The following is a 15,751-nucleotide window of genomic DNA, read 5'->3' on the forward strand; positions in this document are numbered from 1 at the left end:
GTTAGTCACTATAATTCAGAGACATATTTTCAGCACTGCTTTCGAAACGTTCACAGTGTAACCAGCATGCAGATCTCTTAAATATGTTAAACGGGCCCCAACCAAACTGGTTGCTAAAGGAACAGTGAACTCTTTTCTCTTGGTTTTTTCTGTTACTTTTCCTCTGACAAAAGCTCCCCATAGCAGTGCTTCCCTCCCCTCCAGTTAACATCAAAATGCTGTCTTTGTTCAGAGAGTAGGTGTAGTAGTAGTTTCCCAGAGATGGGCAGAATGAGGGAATTGTAAGAGCGTTTCTGCTTTCACTGTTTATAAATTCTGTGGCGAACCCTTGTTTTAATCAGTACAATTGTACTCTTAAGTGCATACTCTGCTGGACTAAGCAAATCAAAATTTTGCTTTCAGAATAAACTATGGGAAATGGATTTGCTCTCTGACTACCATAAGGTGTAAGCCAAAGTTATTTGGGTTTCTGAGCTTTCAGCAGAGAGTAGCGTGGCCTACACTTTATCAGAATTTTCTTTAAAGCCATGGAATCTTGCTTTATTCTTAATCTTACTTATCAAACCTTTATTAGGCATTATGCGAATTATTCGCATAATGCCTTTATTCTTAATCTGAAAGCTAGAAGCCTATTTTTCCTCTTTGAATGGTTGTTGACTAACCATGTTTATCTGAAAGCTGTCAGGGAGTATCTTCAGCTGCTTTGTGTTTCCAGCGTAATGTCTTGAAGCAGCAACTGTGACATCTTCATGGAGAAATGTGCAAGTTCCATAGTTTAATGATGCACAATAAGCTCATGCATATCTTCTCAGGAAAGATGGATACCTTTTACAACTTGGTTTTAATATTGTATTGCTGCACGCCACCCTAATCTCTGAGCGGTGCTAGATTCCAGGAGTTCCAGGGTTTGGTTCCCTTGGAATGAGGGACAGTGGAGACTGTGGTGCCTTCAAGATATATGGTTTATTGACACAACCTGAGCCTAACCTGAGACATAAAACAGCCCAAGAAGGTATTGCTTCTCCCCTAGCCTTGGATTCCAACAGAAATCAAGCATGTCTCTCCTTCAGCCTGCAGCCTGCAGCAGAACACACAATTCTGACTGACACTTATCCTTTTAATTACCAGCCGGTTGAGGGAGCTTCCTTTGTTACCTTAACAACCCATATTTACGCTATTGCCAAGAAGCTGTCCTGGCAATTCCAGCAATTGAATTCTTGCTCAATCCAGGAATTGGAAGGGATTCTGGCTCACAACATTTTTAAACTGTTGCAACCTGCATTGGGACTTCAGTGTGAAGGGCAGGTAAGAAATCAAGTAAACTATACATACATACATATATACATACATACCTGAAATTAAACTGGAAGTTTTAAAACATACTGTGTGCGAGTCCCTCTGGCATACATTCAGAGAATACTGAGCAGTGTGGTTTGTTAAGAGTTGTTGGGAACTGCAACTCTGTAAGGGGCAAACTACAGTGCCCAGAATTATTTGAAGGAAAAAAATATGCCTTAAACTTATAGTATATACTCATTTTAAGCTCTTAATGTGTACACAGCCTCCCTACACCCCAATAACTTCAAATGTGCTTTAAAGCAATACAGTATTGTTCTTTTTCTCAACTCAGATTGAAGCTGGTTTGGGGGAGGGAATGCATCAAAGTGCAGTATTTAATAATAATAAAAACAAGATAGATAGTGATTGTGGTTAATGCCATGTGTATAATGCTTCTTATAGCAGCAGTAGGAGCACACAAGCTGCAAAGTCAACGAGAATGTGTACACAGCCTAAGAGAGGAGGCAAGTAGCAGAGGGAGACCTTTATCAGTTGCCAAATCAGATTGTGCATCCATAGCAATGTCCAGAGGAAGAATGACTATAGAGAGGAGCACAGAGAGAAGAAACGCCATGGTGCGCCAGTAGCAGCAAAACCGGACGCCTTCATCTGCCCCAGCTGCAACAAAACATGTCTCTCCCATATTGGTCTCTATAGCCAGAGCAGGTGCTGCAACCTTCCAACAGTTTGACCTCACCCCTAAAGGCAAACACTCTATTGTCTTCCAAGTCAGACAGGTAACAATACTTATTAATAATACTTTTATTATTTATTATGTAATTTATTATTTATTCCCTGCCCAGATGGCAACAATGCAAGACTATTTGAATATACTATATTTTTTTTCCTGAGAAAAATCAACTCCCACACTCCTGGTTTTCCACATTTGGGATGTTTTCTGTACCATTTTGCACTATGAGGGGAAGCAAACTAAAGTTGCTCACAGCAAGGAGGACTTAATTGACCTAGGTTCCTTAGAAATTCAAAATGTGGTATCACCCTCACTGTAAACATTAGAGAGCTTCTATGGCTCAGTAACTGCGGGCTATCTTTTAGGGAAGGTAGTTCAGACCACAGGAGCTCTTAAAATGTTTATCCCAAGATAAATCTAAACAAAAAGTAATGTCAATCAAATAGTACCTTTTTTGTTTTTGCAATTTGCTCTTGCTAGTGCGCACACACACACAAGGCCTTTCTGTGAATAGTTCCACCAGCACATACTGAACACTGAAATAACAGTGCAGAGGGATTGGGGCTTATTGACGATGGATTAAGAGTTAAGGCTTGCTTATCTAATTTAAAAGCTGTTGGGGGCGAGATGCCAGATCCCATGCTGATGGTTCTGTGACTCTGACCAGCTGTCTACTCTGTTTAGCTTTCCCAAAAGGCTGTTGTGGCCATAGTAGCATTCAGAATTGCTTCCACATGCAAAACCTTTTCAAACAACAATGGTTTGTTTTCCTTCCCCTGTTTCTGTTTAAATAGTTGGGGGATTCTAGCAGGTCATGCTTTGAATGTTCACTGTGTTGTCATATGGTGTGTATCTGGGGTTTATCGAATAACTGCAGGGACCTGGCTGCTGAAGCCTGCTTCTCAAATCTTGTTCTTTTGAATACTCCCAAACCATCACAGATCTACTTAAGAGTTTTGTGTGCCTTTCCCTGATCGACCCAGCTTTATTTTGGAGAGGAATATTGTGCTGCTTCCCTCCTTAAACTCTCTTTTCTCATAAGTTTAAACAAAACAGAGATTGAGCTTCAGCTGTCACTTCAAATCAAAGAGGATTCTGTGAATATGTAAATGAATGTGCATTGATTAGCTTTATACACCTTTAAATAACATTATTGGAATCTCTGAAGAAGCATCTATGCAAATATCACATAAGACTAGTCCTTTGAGGGCAGATTTCAGCAGCCGGGGAGGGTACAGAATCGTTTTGAATATCCATCCTTTGGCCAAGTTGATTGCCTATAATATTCTGGGGTTTCAAACAGTGAGTATTGTTAGGCAGCTGAAATGATCCTAATGGAACACAGTGACATAATTCTCATAAATATTGGAAGTGCACATGTAGTAACTATAGTACCCTATACAAATAGATAATTGTACCAGTTCAGAGCACACACATATTTATGGTTTAAGAGCTTACAAAAGGTGTGGAAAATCAGAACACCTTGATATATAAATGCTCGCTGGACAAAAGCTGTGTATGTCTCACTGTTTAGCTACCTCCACCATTCCAAGACTAGCTACAATGCAATCAAAGGCAATTCATAGTAATAGGCAATAGTGTTCTTCAGACCATGTTGAGTTCATCAGCCAACTGATTCCAAAACAGCTACTCTCCTGAAGACCCAACTGCCTTTTGTTCTACAGTTATGGATGGATGGATTTATTATTATTATTATTTACACAACACCATACAATAGGAGTTCAGTAATTTGATGTGTCAGTTTACAGAATATATATACTAGAGAAGGCACAAAATTGCTACCTAATCATCTTCTCCTTTAGAAATTTTGATTTCAGATTGTCTCCAGCCATTCTCAAATGCCAAGCATTAACATACTTGATATTTGTATATAATAAATAAATATTAGGTATGTGACATCAAATTAGATTTTATATAAATATTTAACAGTATGGCCCACAAAAAATATGTGTATTTTATAGCATTAATAGCTCATACAACAACATGGCGCATCTCAGTGGTTTTTATACTTTGTGCCTTCGAGGAACCATGCTTTACTTGCCTGCCAACTTAGAACCTGCGCACATGGCAGAGGAATCTAACAAAAATATGTCATTTGACTGAAGTGTCATAGTCAGAGGCTGCCATTCTGTCACAGAACAGCCTTTGTCAACCTGGTGCCCACCAGATGTTTCAGAGCATAATTCTCATCATTCCCTGATGTGTTCCAGGTGCTTTAGAGCTGTAGTCTAAAACATATGGAAGACACCAGGTTGGCTAAGGCTGCTGCAGAAGGAATAATTGTAGGCTAGGGACTAAGAAACAACAACACTGTGCTTCAACCCCCATCCCTGCCTTTTTTTTTTTAAAGAAAGATAAGCTGTGACCTTTTCAGTGAGTTTACAAAATGATTTCTGAACAGCAAATAGTCGTAATCAACACATTCCAGTAACTATATTATATATGAGTGCTCTTTGCATGTTCCAGCTCAGAATTGCAACATATCAGCAAATGCTTTCTGTCTGGAGCATGAGTGGTGTTCTTTTTTCTGCTTTTTGGTATTCATTTACTGACCTCAAATATTCCCAGACTCTTACGGGCAGAGTGCTGATTCTTAATTCTGAAAAACTGGTTGGCGGTTATGGCTCTTATAAGAATTCATGTGTACATATGCACACAAAATCCCAGATGTGATCAGGATGGTTTTTTTTAAATCAGAAAAAGCTACCAATATCCAACATAAAACATGTTTTGAACCCAGATGGATCATCTTCAAAAACTATTTGCTGATTATTATTATCACATTTGACATTTGTATAGTATTTTCAACTGTTCCAAAGCAGTTTCTGTGCACCATCTAGTTGTAAGGCCACAGACCACCTAGTGAACCCATGGCAGAGATAAGGCAAATTAGGCTTTAGGAGGTACTTTTTTCGTATGTCAGTCTATTAGCCACTGCACTCACCCATTCTTCCCTGAGAGCTAAAGAATAAAAAAAGAGAAAAGGAATCAATTCAGCCTGAAATTCCTTACAGAACACCCAGGAACACTCAAAGTATGTTAGGCATAAGATTCTATTAAAATAAATTTCTAAGCACCTTTGGGACATTCCTTTTTGGTGTGTGGTTTAGCAATGCAGTCCTATACTGTATCATCATGTGGTTGCCTGCAGGACAAGAAAACTCAGGTGCTTAATAAACCCTTATCAACAGAGTTCCCATTGATTACTTAGTGGGGATTTTTACAACTGCACTTAGGGGAATTTCAGTTTTGTTTCATTCTCCAACAACAACTCCCTTTGATGTTCCCTCTCCCTGGTTTTCCAGCACCTACCACCTATACATAATTGAATCACTGGTGATAAACAAAATCAAAACCAGGTATTTTTAGAGAGCATGTAGCAGGAAAAAGATGAAAACATGCAAGCCGACGTTGGCAAATAAAGTAGGTTAGAACAGCACATAGTTTCACATATCCTATTTATTTACATGTGAACGATGAAGTCTATGTTACTACTAGTTTTATTTTCCTAACACCTGTGATGCCAAAATTATTAGTACATAATATTCATAAATGTTCAGCAACATGAGAAATTGTATATGTGGATGATATACAAAAGGAAGTGAAAAAAAGCTTCCTGGACTCATTCCATTAGATTTATTGAGAGCTCAGGTAGAAAATTCAATTTCTTGCTATTAAAAGCCTATTCAGGTTGCTCATCGGACTTAAGCAGTCCCAGCCAGATCAGGCCAATGGCATGTCAGACTCCTATATTCTTGACAAGCAGGTTTGACTAATTTCCAGGTTGCTACTTGACCAAAACTCACCATATAGTTTCATTAGGAAATAATGTGAGCTGGAGCTGTTTTTACTGTGGCTTTCTTCAGTAAAATTTACAGAAGAATTAATTAGAGCTTAATCAGGGTTACACACACACACACACACACTTAATAAAGTTGACCTTTAACATAATGGGAAGCTATTCAACCTTTGGCTAGGATATCAAACATCTCTTGTTCATCGCCTGCATGTTAGGAAATGCTTGCATTTTTCATCAGTGACTCATGCAATCTATTTAATACAGAATTAATGCTTAAATGTGGCTTTTGGATGTATGTTGCCTTAGGATTACAGAACCAAAGGGAGACATACTCTGGCCTCTGCCACCAGCCAGTGTGCTAAGGGCCAATGGCAGCTTCCCCAACAGATTTCCATGTCAAGAGTAGACACCAACTTTAACCCATCCATTAGCCAATGATGGAGCAGCTGCCAGGACTTGCTTCCTCTTCCCCAATGAGAAAGAACACACTGCTCCAACTACCAGTTGCTTGGGACTGCAGAGCTGAATCTGAGCTCTTCCTCCAGGCAGGTGATTTGGGACTGAATTTGCATCCCCTGCATCTCAGGAAGATCATCATGGCAAGAGACCAACCTGGTCCCATCCATTGGCCAGTGAAGGAGGTGTTGCTCCAGTGCTTGCCTTCCTCTGCTCTTCCTTTTCCATTGTGTTATGATACGTCTATGGGTAGGGATTGCCTGAACGTTTTAATGCATGCACTGTACTTTATAAATGTTGAATAGTAATTGCTTGAACCATTTTGCACTCAACAGTACATGTGAATCTAAAACCAGTGACCTAATTTTTGAATGCTGAAAACCAGAGTGGAACACATACACTTTAGCAAGTGTTGCTCCTTTCAATTGTGCATTAGTGATGCAGATACACTACAGTATACTGAATTATTTTTTTGTCTTAATCACAGAAGATGTAGGGGCAGACAGATACCTGTGTGTGAACCGATAGGAGTCTATAAAAAACTGAAGCAAATAATGGTGAGAAAATATGTCATTCTAACTTTTACAGACAATTCAGTATTAAGAGATCCAAGTATATAGATAGTAACAACTAAATAATTCTAAATAAAAATACATAACAAATATAATCCAAGAATGGTGGTGGCAGTGGCAGGGGAGGGACTCATATTTGTGAAACAAGATCAGCAAATCTTAGAGCCATGTTGTGAAACCCCACCATGTAGGTTGACTTGCCAGACATTGAGCAAAAGGCTCCATATAGGGTGCTTAACCTAAAGAAAATCATTGAAATAATGAAAATAATAGCACCTTGCATATCCTAATTGAGTGTGTGGGGGGGTCATAATTTATCCAGGTTGGGATACTCCAACCCAGATCTGAGCTATGAACGAAAAATAATCCACAGATGAGTGACTGGTACAAAATTACATGTCACTAAAGGTGGCCTAGGCAATTGGTACTATATGGTTATTACAAGAAAAACTCAATGACTTTCTTCCATCCCCACAACTATAGCATTGCTGCAGACCATTATTAGAAGAGTAGGCACAATACAAGCATAACTCCACAATAAAAAGAACCATGACATTTTATTTCATTGAAAGTGATGTTTTTACAGTGATTCTTCACTCAACCATTCATTCAGGCACATATTAAAATTTGTTTTCACCAATAGTTTTAGAGACAATTATACCACAAAGGATTCAGGTACGAGGTAAGAATAACAACAATCTAGTTCTGTACATGCTTGTTTAGAATAAAATCCCAATGATTTTGTTGGGACTTGCCAAGTTAGCAGACATTAGATTGCAACTCTATTATCTTTTCACACTTCAATCAGAAAGAGATAGCTTAAATGTGTACCCTTTTTATTAAGGTTAGACTCCAATTTTGTACCACACCATACCCAGTGACATGTTTTGTACAACATTTAAATGTTGGTGTACCAGAAAAGCCACAAATACCAATACAATACAACTGTTTTCTTCAGCAGAAGCATTTGATCTGAAGAAACACTTTTAAAATGCAGTGACTAGAGGGAATGTGAAGTCAATAGGTAAGAAAGTTTAATTTAATGGAAAAGTAAAGTATATGCTGGCAACCTGTAAATATAGAATATGTCTGAAGCAGCACTTTGCCAGTGTTCTACATTATTTGTGCAATTTAATTCTGAAGTCAATCTGAGTGAATTCTGTTGAACATACTACAAACAAGGGAAGAATCTTCATGTGCACCTTCCACCCATAATTCAGCTGTACTCAGCTGTATTACTAGGCTCCCAAATAGGATTTGTCTAGCCTCACTGAACAGGAACAGAATGCAATGTTGCTTCTTTAGTCCTCCCTTAACTGACTGGTTAACAAACCACTGAGCAGCAGGCTTAGCATTGCATCTGAGCCAGCACACGTATGAAGCATTAGGAGAAAGAACAAACCATGAATGCTGGTCTAGATACAATACCAAGCTGGCTGATCTGTGGTTTGTTACCCACACAACTAAGGGAGATGCAAATTGGGAGCAGTATGATTCAAAAAAGCTTAAGTTGTGACTTAGTGTTATGTCCAAACACAGCCATAGAAATAGAAACCCCAGTACTATGACACCAAAAGCCAGTTCTTCACCAAAAGTTACCCTGTGACAGTTGTGAGAGAAGGGACATACTGTATACAAGAAAGCCCTACAGTATTAAGTTAGTGTTTAGAATCAAACTGTTGCACTTAATGATTTTTACTAGTAAACTTTTGGAATTGTACACTATGATGCAGTTTCACATAATATCTACCAATTATTGTATCACTAGTTTATGACTGAGCCCTTAGCTAGTGAACAAAGTTGTTGAAATTGCTATAGTACCGTAAGTAACAACATTCCAAGAATCTAAAAGTTTAAAAATCTCTATGATCAAAAACTAAAGACTAACAGTATATGCAAGTTTTTGTATTTAACTCTTAGATCAACATTTAAATACAGTACCTATAAAAATACAACATTGTGACAGCTATACCAGTACTTTAAATATGGCAGACAGTCAACATTTAAAAATAGAATGGTATGGAACATATTCCTCTTAGAGATCATACAGGAAAGTTGAAGTTAGCAATATTCAGGTTATTTTAAAGAAATCTGCAAGGATATTCTACTTCAGACAGTATTCTGCACTGCAGAATTGTCAAAACTCTGTATTCTTTGCTACAAAGATTAAACATCTAGTGCTGTCGTGCAGAGTGACACTTTGGAACATTTCGTTTGCTACAATAAGTTACATGTTGGCAGAAAGATGGAGACACCACTGGCATCCTTCCTATTGAAATGTGAGTGGAAGTGCTCAATACACTCCTTTCTTCTGTCGTTTGCTTTGTTTTACAAAAGGCACATGTAATTATAGCTTACAAATTAAAACTGATACTGCCTTTGCATTTGTTCTAGCTTGTGCGCATACAGAAGAGGCTTGTACAATAAGTTGTTCTTCATCATTCAGTTTCTTCCAGTAAGGATTTTAGACAGGGGCCTCATTCATGCATAATACAAACCAAATGATGGTTTAGTGTGAACAAGCAAGTTAGTCGGTATATCGTGAGAAAATCATTTGCCACTTTATTCCTCCCATATAATTTGGAGCAGAGTCATGACTTGGCTTTACGTTTGAGTTGAACCTGGTCTCATGGCTTACCTCGCTTCAAGCAAACAATGACCAAGGTTTGGTATTGGCTTACTGCTAGGGGTTTGTTTATAGGCCAAACCACTATCCCAGGTTGGGATACAATGCTAAGCCAAACCATGGCTTAGCCCCCAATAGCATGACAGCAGCAGGAACAAAGTGGCTGTGTTTTTCTCACCGTGTACCAGCATGCCTGCTTATTCATTCTAACCCATAATTTGGCTTAGCACCACATGCTAACAAATGAGGCCAGTATCAATGGCATGTTTGTAAGCAGTTCGACTTCATAACTTTTGTCAGACTCCTATCACAGGCAGAGCTAGCTGCTCTGGTACCCGGAGCAGCGCATCCTGGGGCGGGGCAAGCTGCCCATGGGGGCGGCGCGACAGTGCCTGCAGTGAGCGTCTCACAGGGGGGCGCCTGCGGCGAGCGTCCCAAGGGGGGCCACCAACATTGATGTCACACCTCCCAGGGCGAGCTGCACCCCCTGAACACCCCTTTCCTCCGCCAGTGACCCCTATCACTGACTTTTTGGAATAATATAATAACAAAAGTTTACCAACACAAAAGTTTTTCATATTCCTATTTATATGTACCCTGTGCATTGCTTGGATTTATACAGTCTATCGAGAAGGTAAAGCTGCAGTTACTGAAGAGGTTACTCAGAAGTTTCAGATATTAATTCAAGTGGATATGCAAACTGCAAAGAATTTGCACATGGCCTCTTGTTATGCTTCTGCCAAAGAGTAAGTTGTGAAGAGAGAGAAAGTGTTAGCTTAAATGCACATTCTCCTTAGCAAAACATCTAAAATGGCACAGTAAGAGGCCTTGCACAACTACTCCTGTGGTTTATGGAACCTCACATGGTAACATCCAAAGCTGCTTTCATAAACAGTACTGTTCATATTCCATACTTTGAAAACTGCTTCTAATTCCCTTAGATCAGTGTTTAAAATTAACAGTTCCAAAGTATCTGAAAATCTGAGAAACATGCTTTAGCATTTACCTGGCAGCATTTTGACTTTTATATTCATTTCAGCAGCATCAGAGGTCCAGCCCCAATATCCTTATTGTTGAAGAGAAAGTGCTAATACTACAGATCTCTTATTCATGTTTCGCTAGAACTGTTGGCTTTGGAACAGTTTGACATTAGGAACTTCCCCTCAAATATTATTCTTAGTGTTTTTTAAAGCAATTTTTTTTCAAGTTTCAAGCTATTAAGTTTTGTTGGTGCTTTTCTACAACACATTTATTCCCTCTTCAAAAGAGGGAACTGTTAAGTAACTTTCTTGCCAAGGAAGACATAAGAAAGCTTCCAAGACATTTTGTAACAGGCTCCAGCAAGCACAATCCATGTGCTCTTAGATTTCCATGCGTTATCCATTGTACGTAATGCGCATAAGCCTGCAAACATGACAACATTTCATATTCAGTAACTGGGGAACACATGTGCAATGACATATCAAACCCCTAATTATTCTCATATACACACTTAAGACAACAGGCACTGCTTCCACTGGTGTACCAGTAAGCATGTGTCCCTGTGCTGCTCCTGATCTCTGGATCACACAGCAAGTGTGTTTCAGAGTTTAGGGGAATCCATTTAATGATAACACTATATGGGAATTTTTTGCTATAGTGCTATGAATGTCTCCTGCTCATACCTTCTGAATAAAACATGTCTTTCATTATTAATGGTTAAATGCACTAGCACTTTTCTTCAAGATAAACCCAAATGACATGTTCAGAGGTCATACAAGTAGAAGGCAGCTCACACAACCAGCCTCTTTCCCCCTTCATTACCTGAAAAACTGCTCCAGAGGGCTGGAGGGTCTTAAACACTGTGGAAAGTGTAGTACTGGGCTAGAGTAAGGGAGTAATCACCTGAAATCTGGTGGAACTGAAGATTCTTTTGGGAGGAAGAGGGATTGCTGGGGCTGCAGAGGGGAAGGAAGAGAAAGATGGGTTGCAGGATCTGTCGTCTGTACAGGCAACCATTGCGTGTACTTAGGAGCCAACATGCAAGATTCTGTAGTAAATCCATTCGCAGCAGTCTCCCATTGGCAATAATGAAACAAGCCCTTTCTAGAGCTGACTGAGGAAACGTCTCATTGAGTACACATCAGCATGACTCTCGCTCTCTTGACTTTGCAACTAATCATTTAACAAATTAAATTATATTCAATTGCACCTCAACTAGATAGCTACCGAGAGCCCTGTCTCACAACAAAAGCAAGTTACCTTTGGGTACTGTTAGCACTTCCAAGGCTAACTTTACTCAACAGGTAAAGTATGTTTAAAACTCAAAAGTATAAAAATAAAAAGGTGCACCTTTAGGTATAATCACTTTCACTCTAAATTAATGGCCAACTTTAGTGCTTCTCAGTCACAAACTCAGCTTGTACTGTAGTTGTCATGCAATTTTTTTAAGAATACATACTCTTACCTATGCATTCTTAAACACTTGCCCCTTAGCATTAGGGCTAAACTATATGTTGTTAGGAAGGCACCACAGCATTTTCCAATGCTGTACTGTGTTTCCCTTGCCCCTTATGCATTGTAACACTCCCACTCCCTTCTATCTGGACTCAGAAATTGTTTCTGGCCAGGAGAAAACTTGTAACATTGAGGTTTTCAAGGAAGAATTGGTAGGCATGGGAAAAGCTTAACTACACTCCTGTCTGTTCAGTTAGCTTCTATGAATGCCACCCACACTTGCATTCTCTTCGCTCTGTATAACACCAATAAATGACCCTACAGTAGCTGAGGATCTCAAGTTAGGCTCTTACAAATATAGTTCTTATTGTGGAATGATCTTGTGTAATACCTCTTCAGCAAAAGCTTGTGTTGTTAATAATCTTCCATACTAATTTTTAAAACTGAAATCCTTCCACAGAGAAAACAAGCTGTCAAGAGGAAAAATTAAAGCTTTGCCTTCTTCACATGGTAGTTTTCCATGTGCAGAGATTTTGCTTGTAGGCGAACAAGCCCTCATCACATGCAAGCCTTAAAGGTTCAGCCTAGCTACACCCACCTCAGTAAGAACTGGACCATAAAAACCCTCCAGAAATAGCAGCTCCGGGAACTGTAACCAGACATAAAACTTAATCCAAGTAAAAATATTGAAAACTCAAACGTTAAAGCAAAATAGTGTTTCAGTTAGTTTGGTGTGCTATTAGAATGCCAAGAACCACAGTACTAGCTACTGTTTGTTTACGCCCTCAAGTCTTACTCTGTATTTATCCTACTTAGCCCAGTGCCTGCCTAGCAATTAAAGGCATTGTTCCAGGTAGATTTATCCTCAAACAGCTCCATCCCGGCAAAGGAAGTGGCATTAGACCCAGCCACCCACACACACTGCCCCATTCAGGTGCAAGAAATAACACTCCTTGTTCTACCCGAACACATTGGACTTAGGTCTGAGCTTGAAAGAGGCTTTCAGGGACCTTTCTTCTTGACCTTCCTCCTCTGCATCCCCGCGGAAAGAAGGAGTGGTGTGGATGATCTGGGTCCGGAAGCGGATTTTGTTGAGTTTTATCCTCCCGCTGCCCGAGGTTTTCCTGCTCAGTTCTTTGCCCTTGCCGGGCGCTCCAGCCCCGTCTGCCGCCTCCCCATCGTCCCCGTGGTGGGGCAGCAGGTGGTGGGAGAGCTTGTAGGAGATGAGGTTGGCCGGCAGCACCTTGGAGAGCCTCCAGCGCCCGCTGCCGTTGGTGGCCCCGCCGTCGGCCTCGTCCTGCAGGGCCCCCACCAGGCTGCGCACCTCGTCGGCGGTGCTGCGGCTCAGGTAGTGCGCGGCCTTTCGCCCGCTGTAGTCGCGCACGTCCACGTCGGCGTCGTAGGCGCCCACCAGCAGCTTGACCACCTCCAGGTGCCCGTGCATGGCGGCCAGGTGCAGCGCCGTGTAGCCCCCGCTGGTGCGCGCGTTGACGTCCACGGGCAGCCGGTGCCTCTGCGCGAAGTTGACCAGCAGCGCCAGCAGCTCGTGGCGCCCGTGCTTGGCGGCCCAGTGCACGCACGTGAAGCCCGTGATGAAGTCCCGCTTGCACAGCAGCGACGGCTCGCAGCTCAGCAGGCCCTCCAGGCTCTCCCAGCGGCCGTCCGAAGCGCACAGCATCCACGCGTGCTCCAGGGGGTCCAGGGCCACCGAGCCGCCCGAGCTGCTGCCGCCGCCCTCGTCCTCCGCGGAAGACGACGCCAGAGAGGCGCTGTCCGAGTCCCCCCCGCCGGTGGTGGAGCGGCTCCCGCGAGTGCCGCCGCCGCCGCCGCCGCCGCGCTTCAGCTGAGGGGAGCTGCCCAGCATCCGCTCGCGGAAGTTCTTGCGCGCGCAACGCGGGGTGGTGGCGGGGGCCGCCGCGGGGGCCACCCCTGAGGCGGCGGCGTCCTCAGGCGGGGTCTCGCCGCTGCCCGGCTCCGGCTCCCCGCTCTGAGAGCGGCTGTCTTCCCGCTCCTCTCTCTCCTCCTGGCTCCCTCCTGCTCCTCCTCCAGGGGTCGCCTGAGGCGCCTCAAGCTGCCGAGGTCCGCTTTCCTCCACAGCGACAGGGAGGCTCTTTTTCTCCTCCTCCTCCTCCTTCTGGGGCTCCTCCGCTTCTCGCTGGGCAGCTTCGCCTTCTCCGCCAGGCTCAGGGGGCAGCCGGGCCCCCCCGGTTTCCTCAGCCGGCTCTGCGGCCGCGACGGCCACCCGGTACTTTTTCCTCAGCTGCACGTACTTGGCCCCGGAGCCGGGCTCCTGCCTGACGGTGGCCACGGCGTTGACCATCTCCTTGAAGCGCTCCCTGGCTTGCGAGCGGCGCTGCTGGTCGGGGGAGTTGAGGTAGCCTCGGAAGTGGTCCAACAGGTCGGCGTTGCGAGCGCGACCTCCCCGCTCCGATAGGAACTGGAGCACGGCGTCCTGGCTCGGCTCCGCCGCGGCCATCGGAGCGCTGAGGGAACCAACTGTCGCCGCCGCCGCCCGGCAGCGAAATGAAGAAGGCTCAGCGCGCGGTCGCCGCCTCCTCCTCCCTCCTCCTCCTCGCGCTGCCCCATGGCATCGTCGCTAACATTTCCCTCAGGGCTCCTGAGGCGGCATCGCCAAGCTCAAATCACGGCGCCGACGTCCGCGACGTCGTTATCGTCGTCGTCCTCGCCGCTCCCTGGCATTATACCCCTGCGAGGCGCTCGCCGCCTCCCTCACGTGACGCCAGCCTGAGGGGGAGCGAGGGCGGCGCCTACCGGCACAGTTTAAATTCGGAGGAGGAGGAGTCCGAGCGAGCGGCGCGGCCCTCTGGAGGGAGGGGCTGTTCCTGTAAGTTAATGAATCTCGGCTCGCCAAAGCTTCTGGCTCCGCCCCCTATTTCTGAGCGAGGGAGGGGCGGGAGAAAGAGAGCGCCCGCGCAGGCGGGGCACGCCCCGTCCGGGTGCCGCGCCCAGCCCTTTTTTAATTTCTCCCGTTGACAGCACTCACCGCTCCGCCCTCTCCCGACTTGCTATTGGTGGGCTTTTCAGCATCTCCCCTCGTCTCGGGTCGTGATTGGCGGAGCGTTCTCCCCTCCCCTCCGCCGGCCAGGCGGCTCCTCACCGCCGGCTGCATTCCAGCTGCTGGGATTGGGAGTTGCAGCTCCTGCGTTCCCTCCTCCTTTCTTCTCTCTCTGGCGCGCGGTGACCCCTCCCCTCTTGCCATGGCTTCCTCCGACCTGGCCCGGCAGATGGTAAGAGCTGCTTTTACCTAGCGCGGGATGGGTGGGTGGCAAGGATGCAGACCCCCAGTGGCGCTTCTGGGGCTGGGATCCCATGCATGCTTCGTCCTGGTGGGCTTCCCTTGCGCGTAGAGAAAAGAGGGGGCTTGGGGTGGGGTATTTTTTTTTGGGGGGGGGGGAGAGCAGAAAAAAGTGCAATTCCGAACGGAATTTTGGCGCGACTCAGTCCGTTGCTTTCAATTGGATAGCTCTGCATGTACGGTTCTTCGTGCAAGCTGCTATCGAACTTCTCCCGTCGCCTGCCTTCTTTGTGGTGGGATTCTGTAGGCTCCCTTCCTCCTTTTTTGCCCTCTCACCCCCGTCGATCCCTTCCATGATGGTTGTGCTCCGTTCCTCGTGCATGCCAGTAAAAAGCGTAAGGTTTCGGGCCACCCTCCCCTCCTTCTCCTACCATGCAAAGGACAACTGGCTTCTTCACTGAGAATCGAAAGCCCCTTACCGTCTCCCAGTGACCTCATGAAAACGAAAATAGGAATAACGTCATAGCGAACTATCCGCAAGCAGGCTGAGCCTATG

General features: G+C 44.1%; 2 protein-coding genes across 9 annotated transcripts in view; one reads left to right on the forward strand and one right to left on the reverse strand.

The window, feature by feature from the left end:
* Positions 1-10,001: 10,001 nt before the first annotated feature.
* SOWAHC (sosondowah ankyrin repeat domain family member C) lies at positions 10,002-14,782 on the reverse strand. The gene has a single exon (XM_081907416.1). It carries the CDS (start codon positions 14,413-14,415, stop codon positions 12,898-12,900), a length of 1,518 nt encoding a protein of 505 aa, XP_081763542.1. The 5' UTR covers positions 14,416-14,782; the 3' UTR covers positions 10,002-12,897.
* A 265-nt stretch (positions 14,783-15,047) lies between these two features.
* The window catches only part of SEPTIN10 (septin 10), a 51,804-nt gene continuing 51,100 nt past the window's right edge, over positions 15,048-15,751 (forward strand). For 3 of the 8 annotated variants that reach the window (XM_081907422.1, XM_081907423.1, XM_081907426.1), the window contains exon 1: positions 15,106-15,187. Coding sequence is in view for 6 of the 8 variants with exons in the window: in XM_081907426.1 (XP_081763552.1) it covers positions 15,158-15,187 (30 nt within the window). In the remaining 2 variants the exon portion in view is untranslated. Of the gene's footprint in view, positions 15,188-15,751 lie in introns of all 8 variants that reach the window. The other 5 variants (XM_081907430.1, XM_081907432.1, XM_081907431.1 and 2 more) reach the window with 3 other exon arrangements.

The sequence above is a fragment of the Podarcis melisellensis genome (genome assembly GCF_964234715.1).
Source record: "Podarcis melisellensis genome assembly, chromosome: 4".
Classification (NCBI taxonomy): Eukaryota; Metazoa; Chordata; class Lepidosauria; order Squamata; family Lacertidae; genus Podarcis; species Podarcis melisellensis.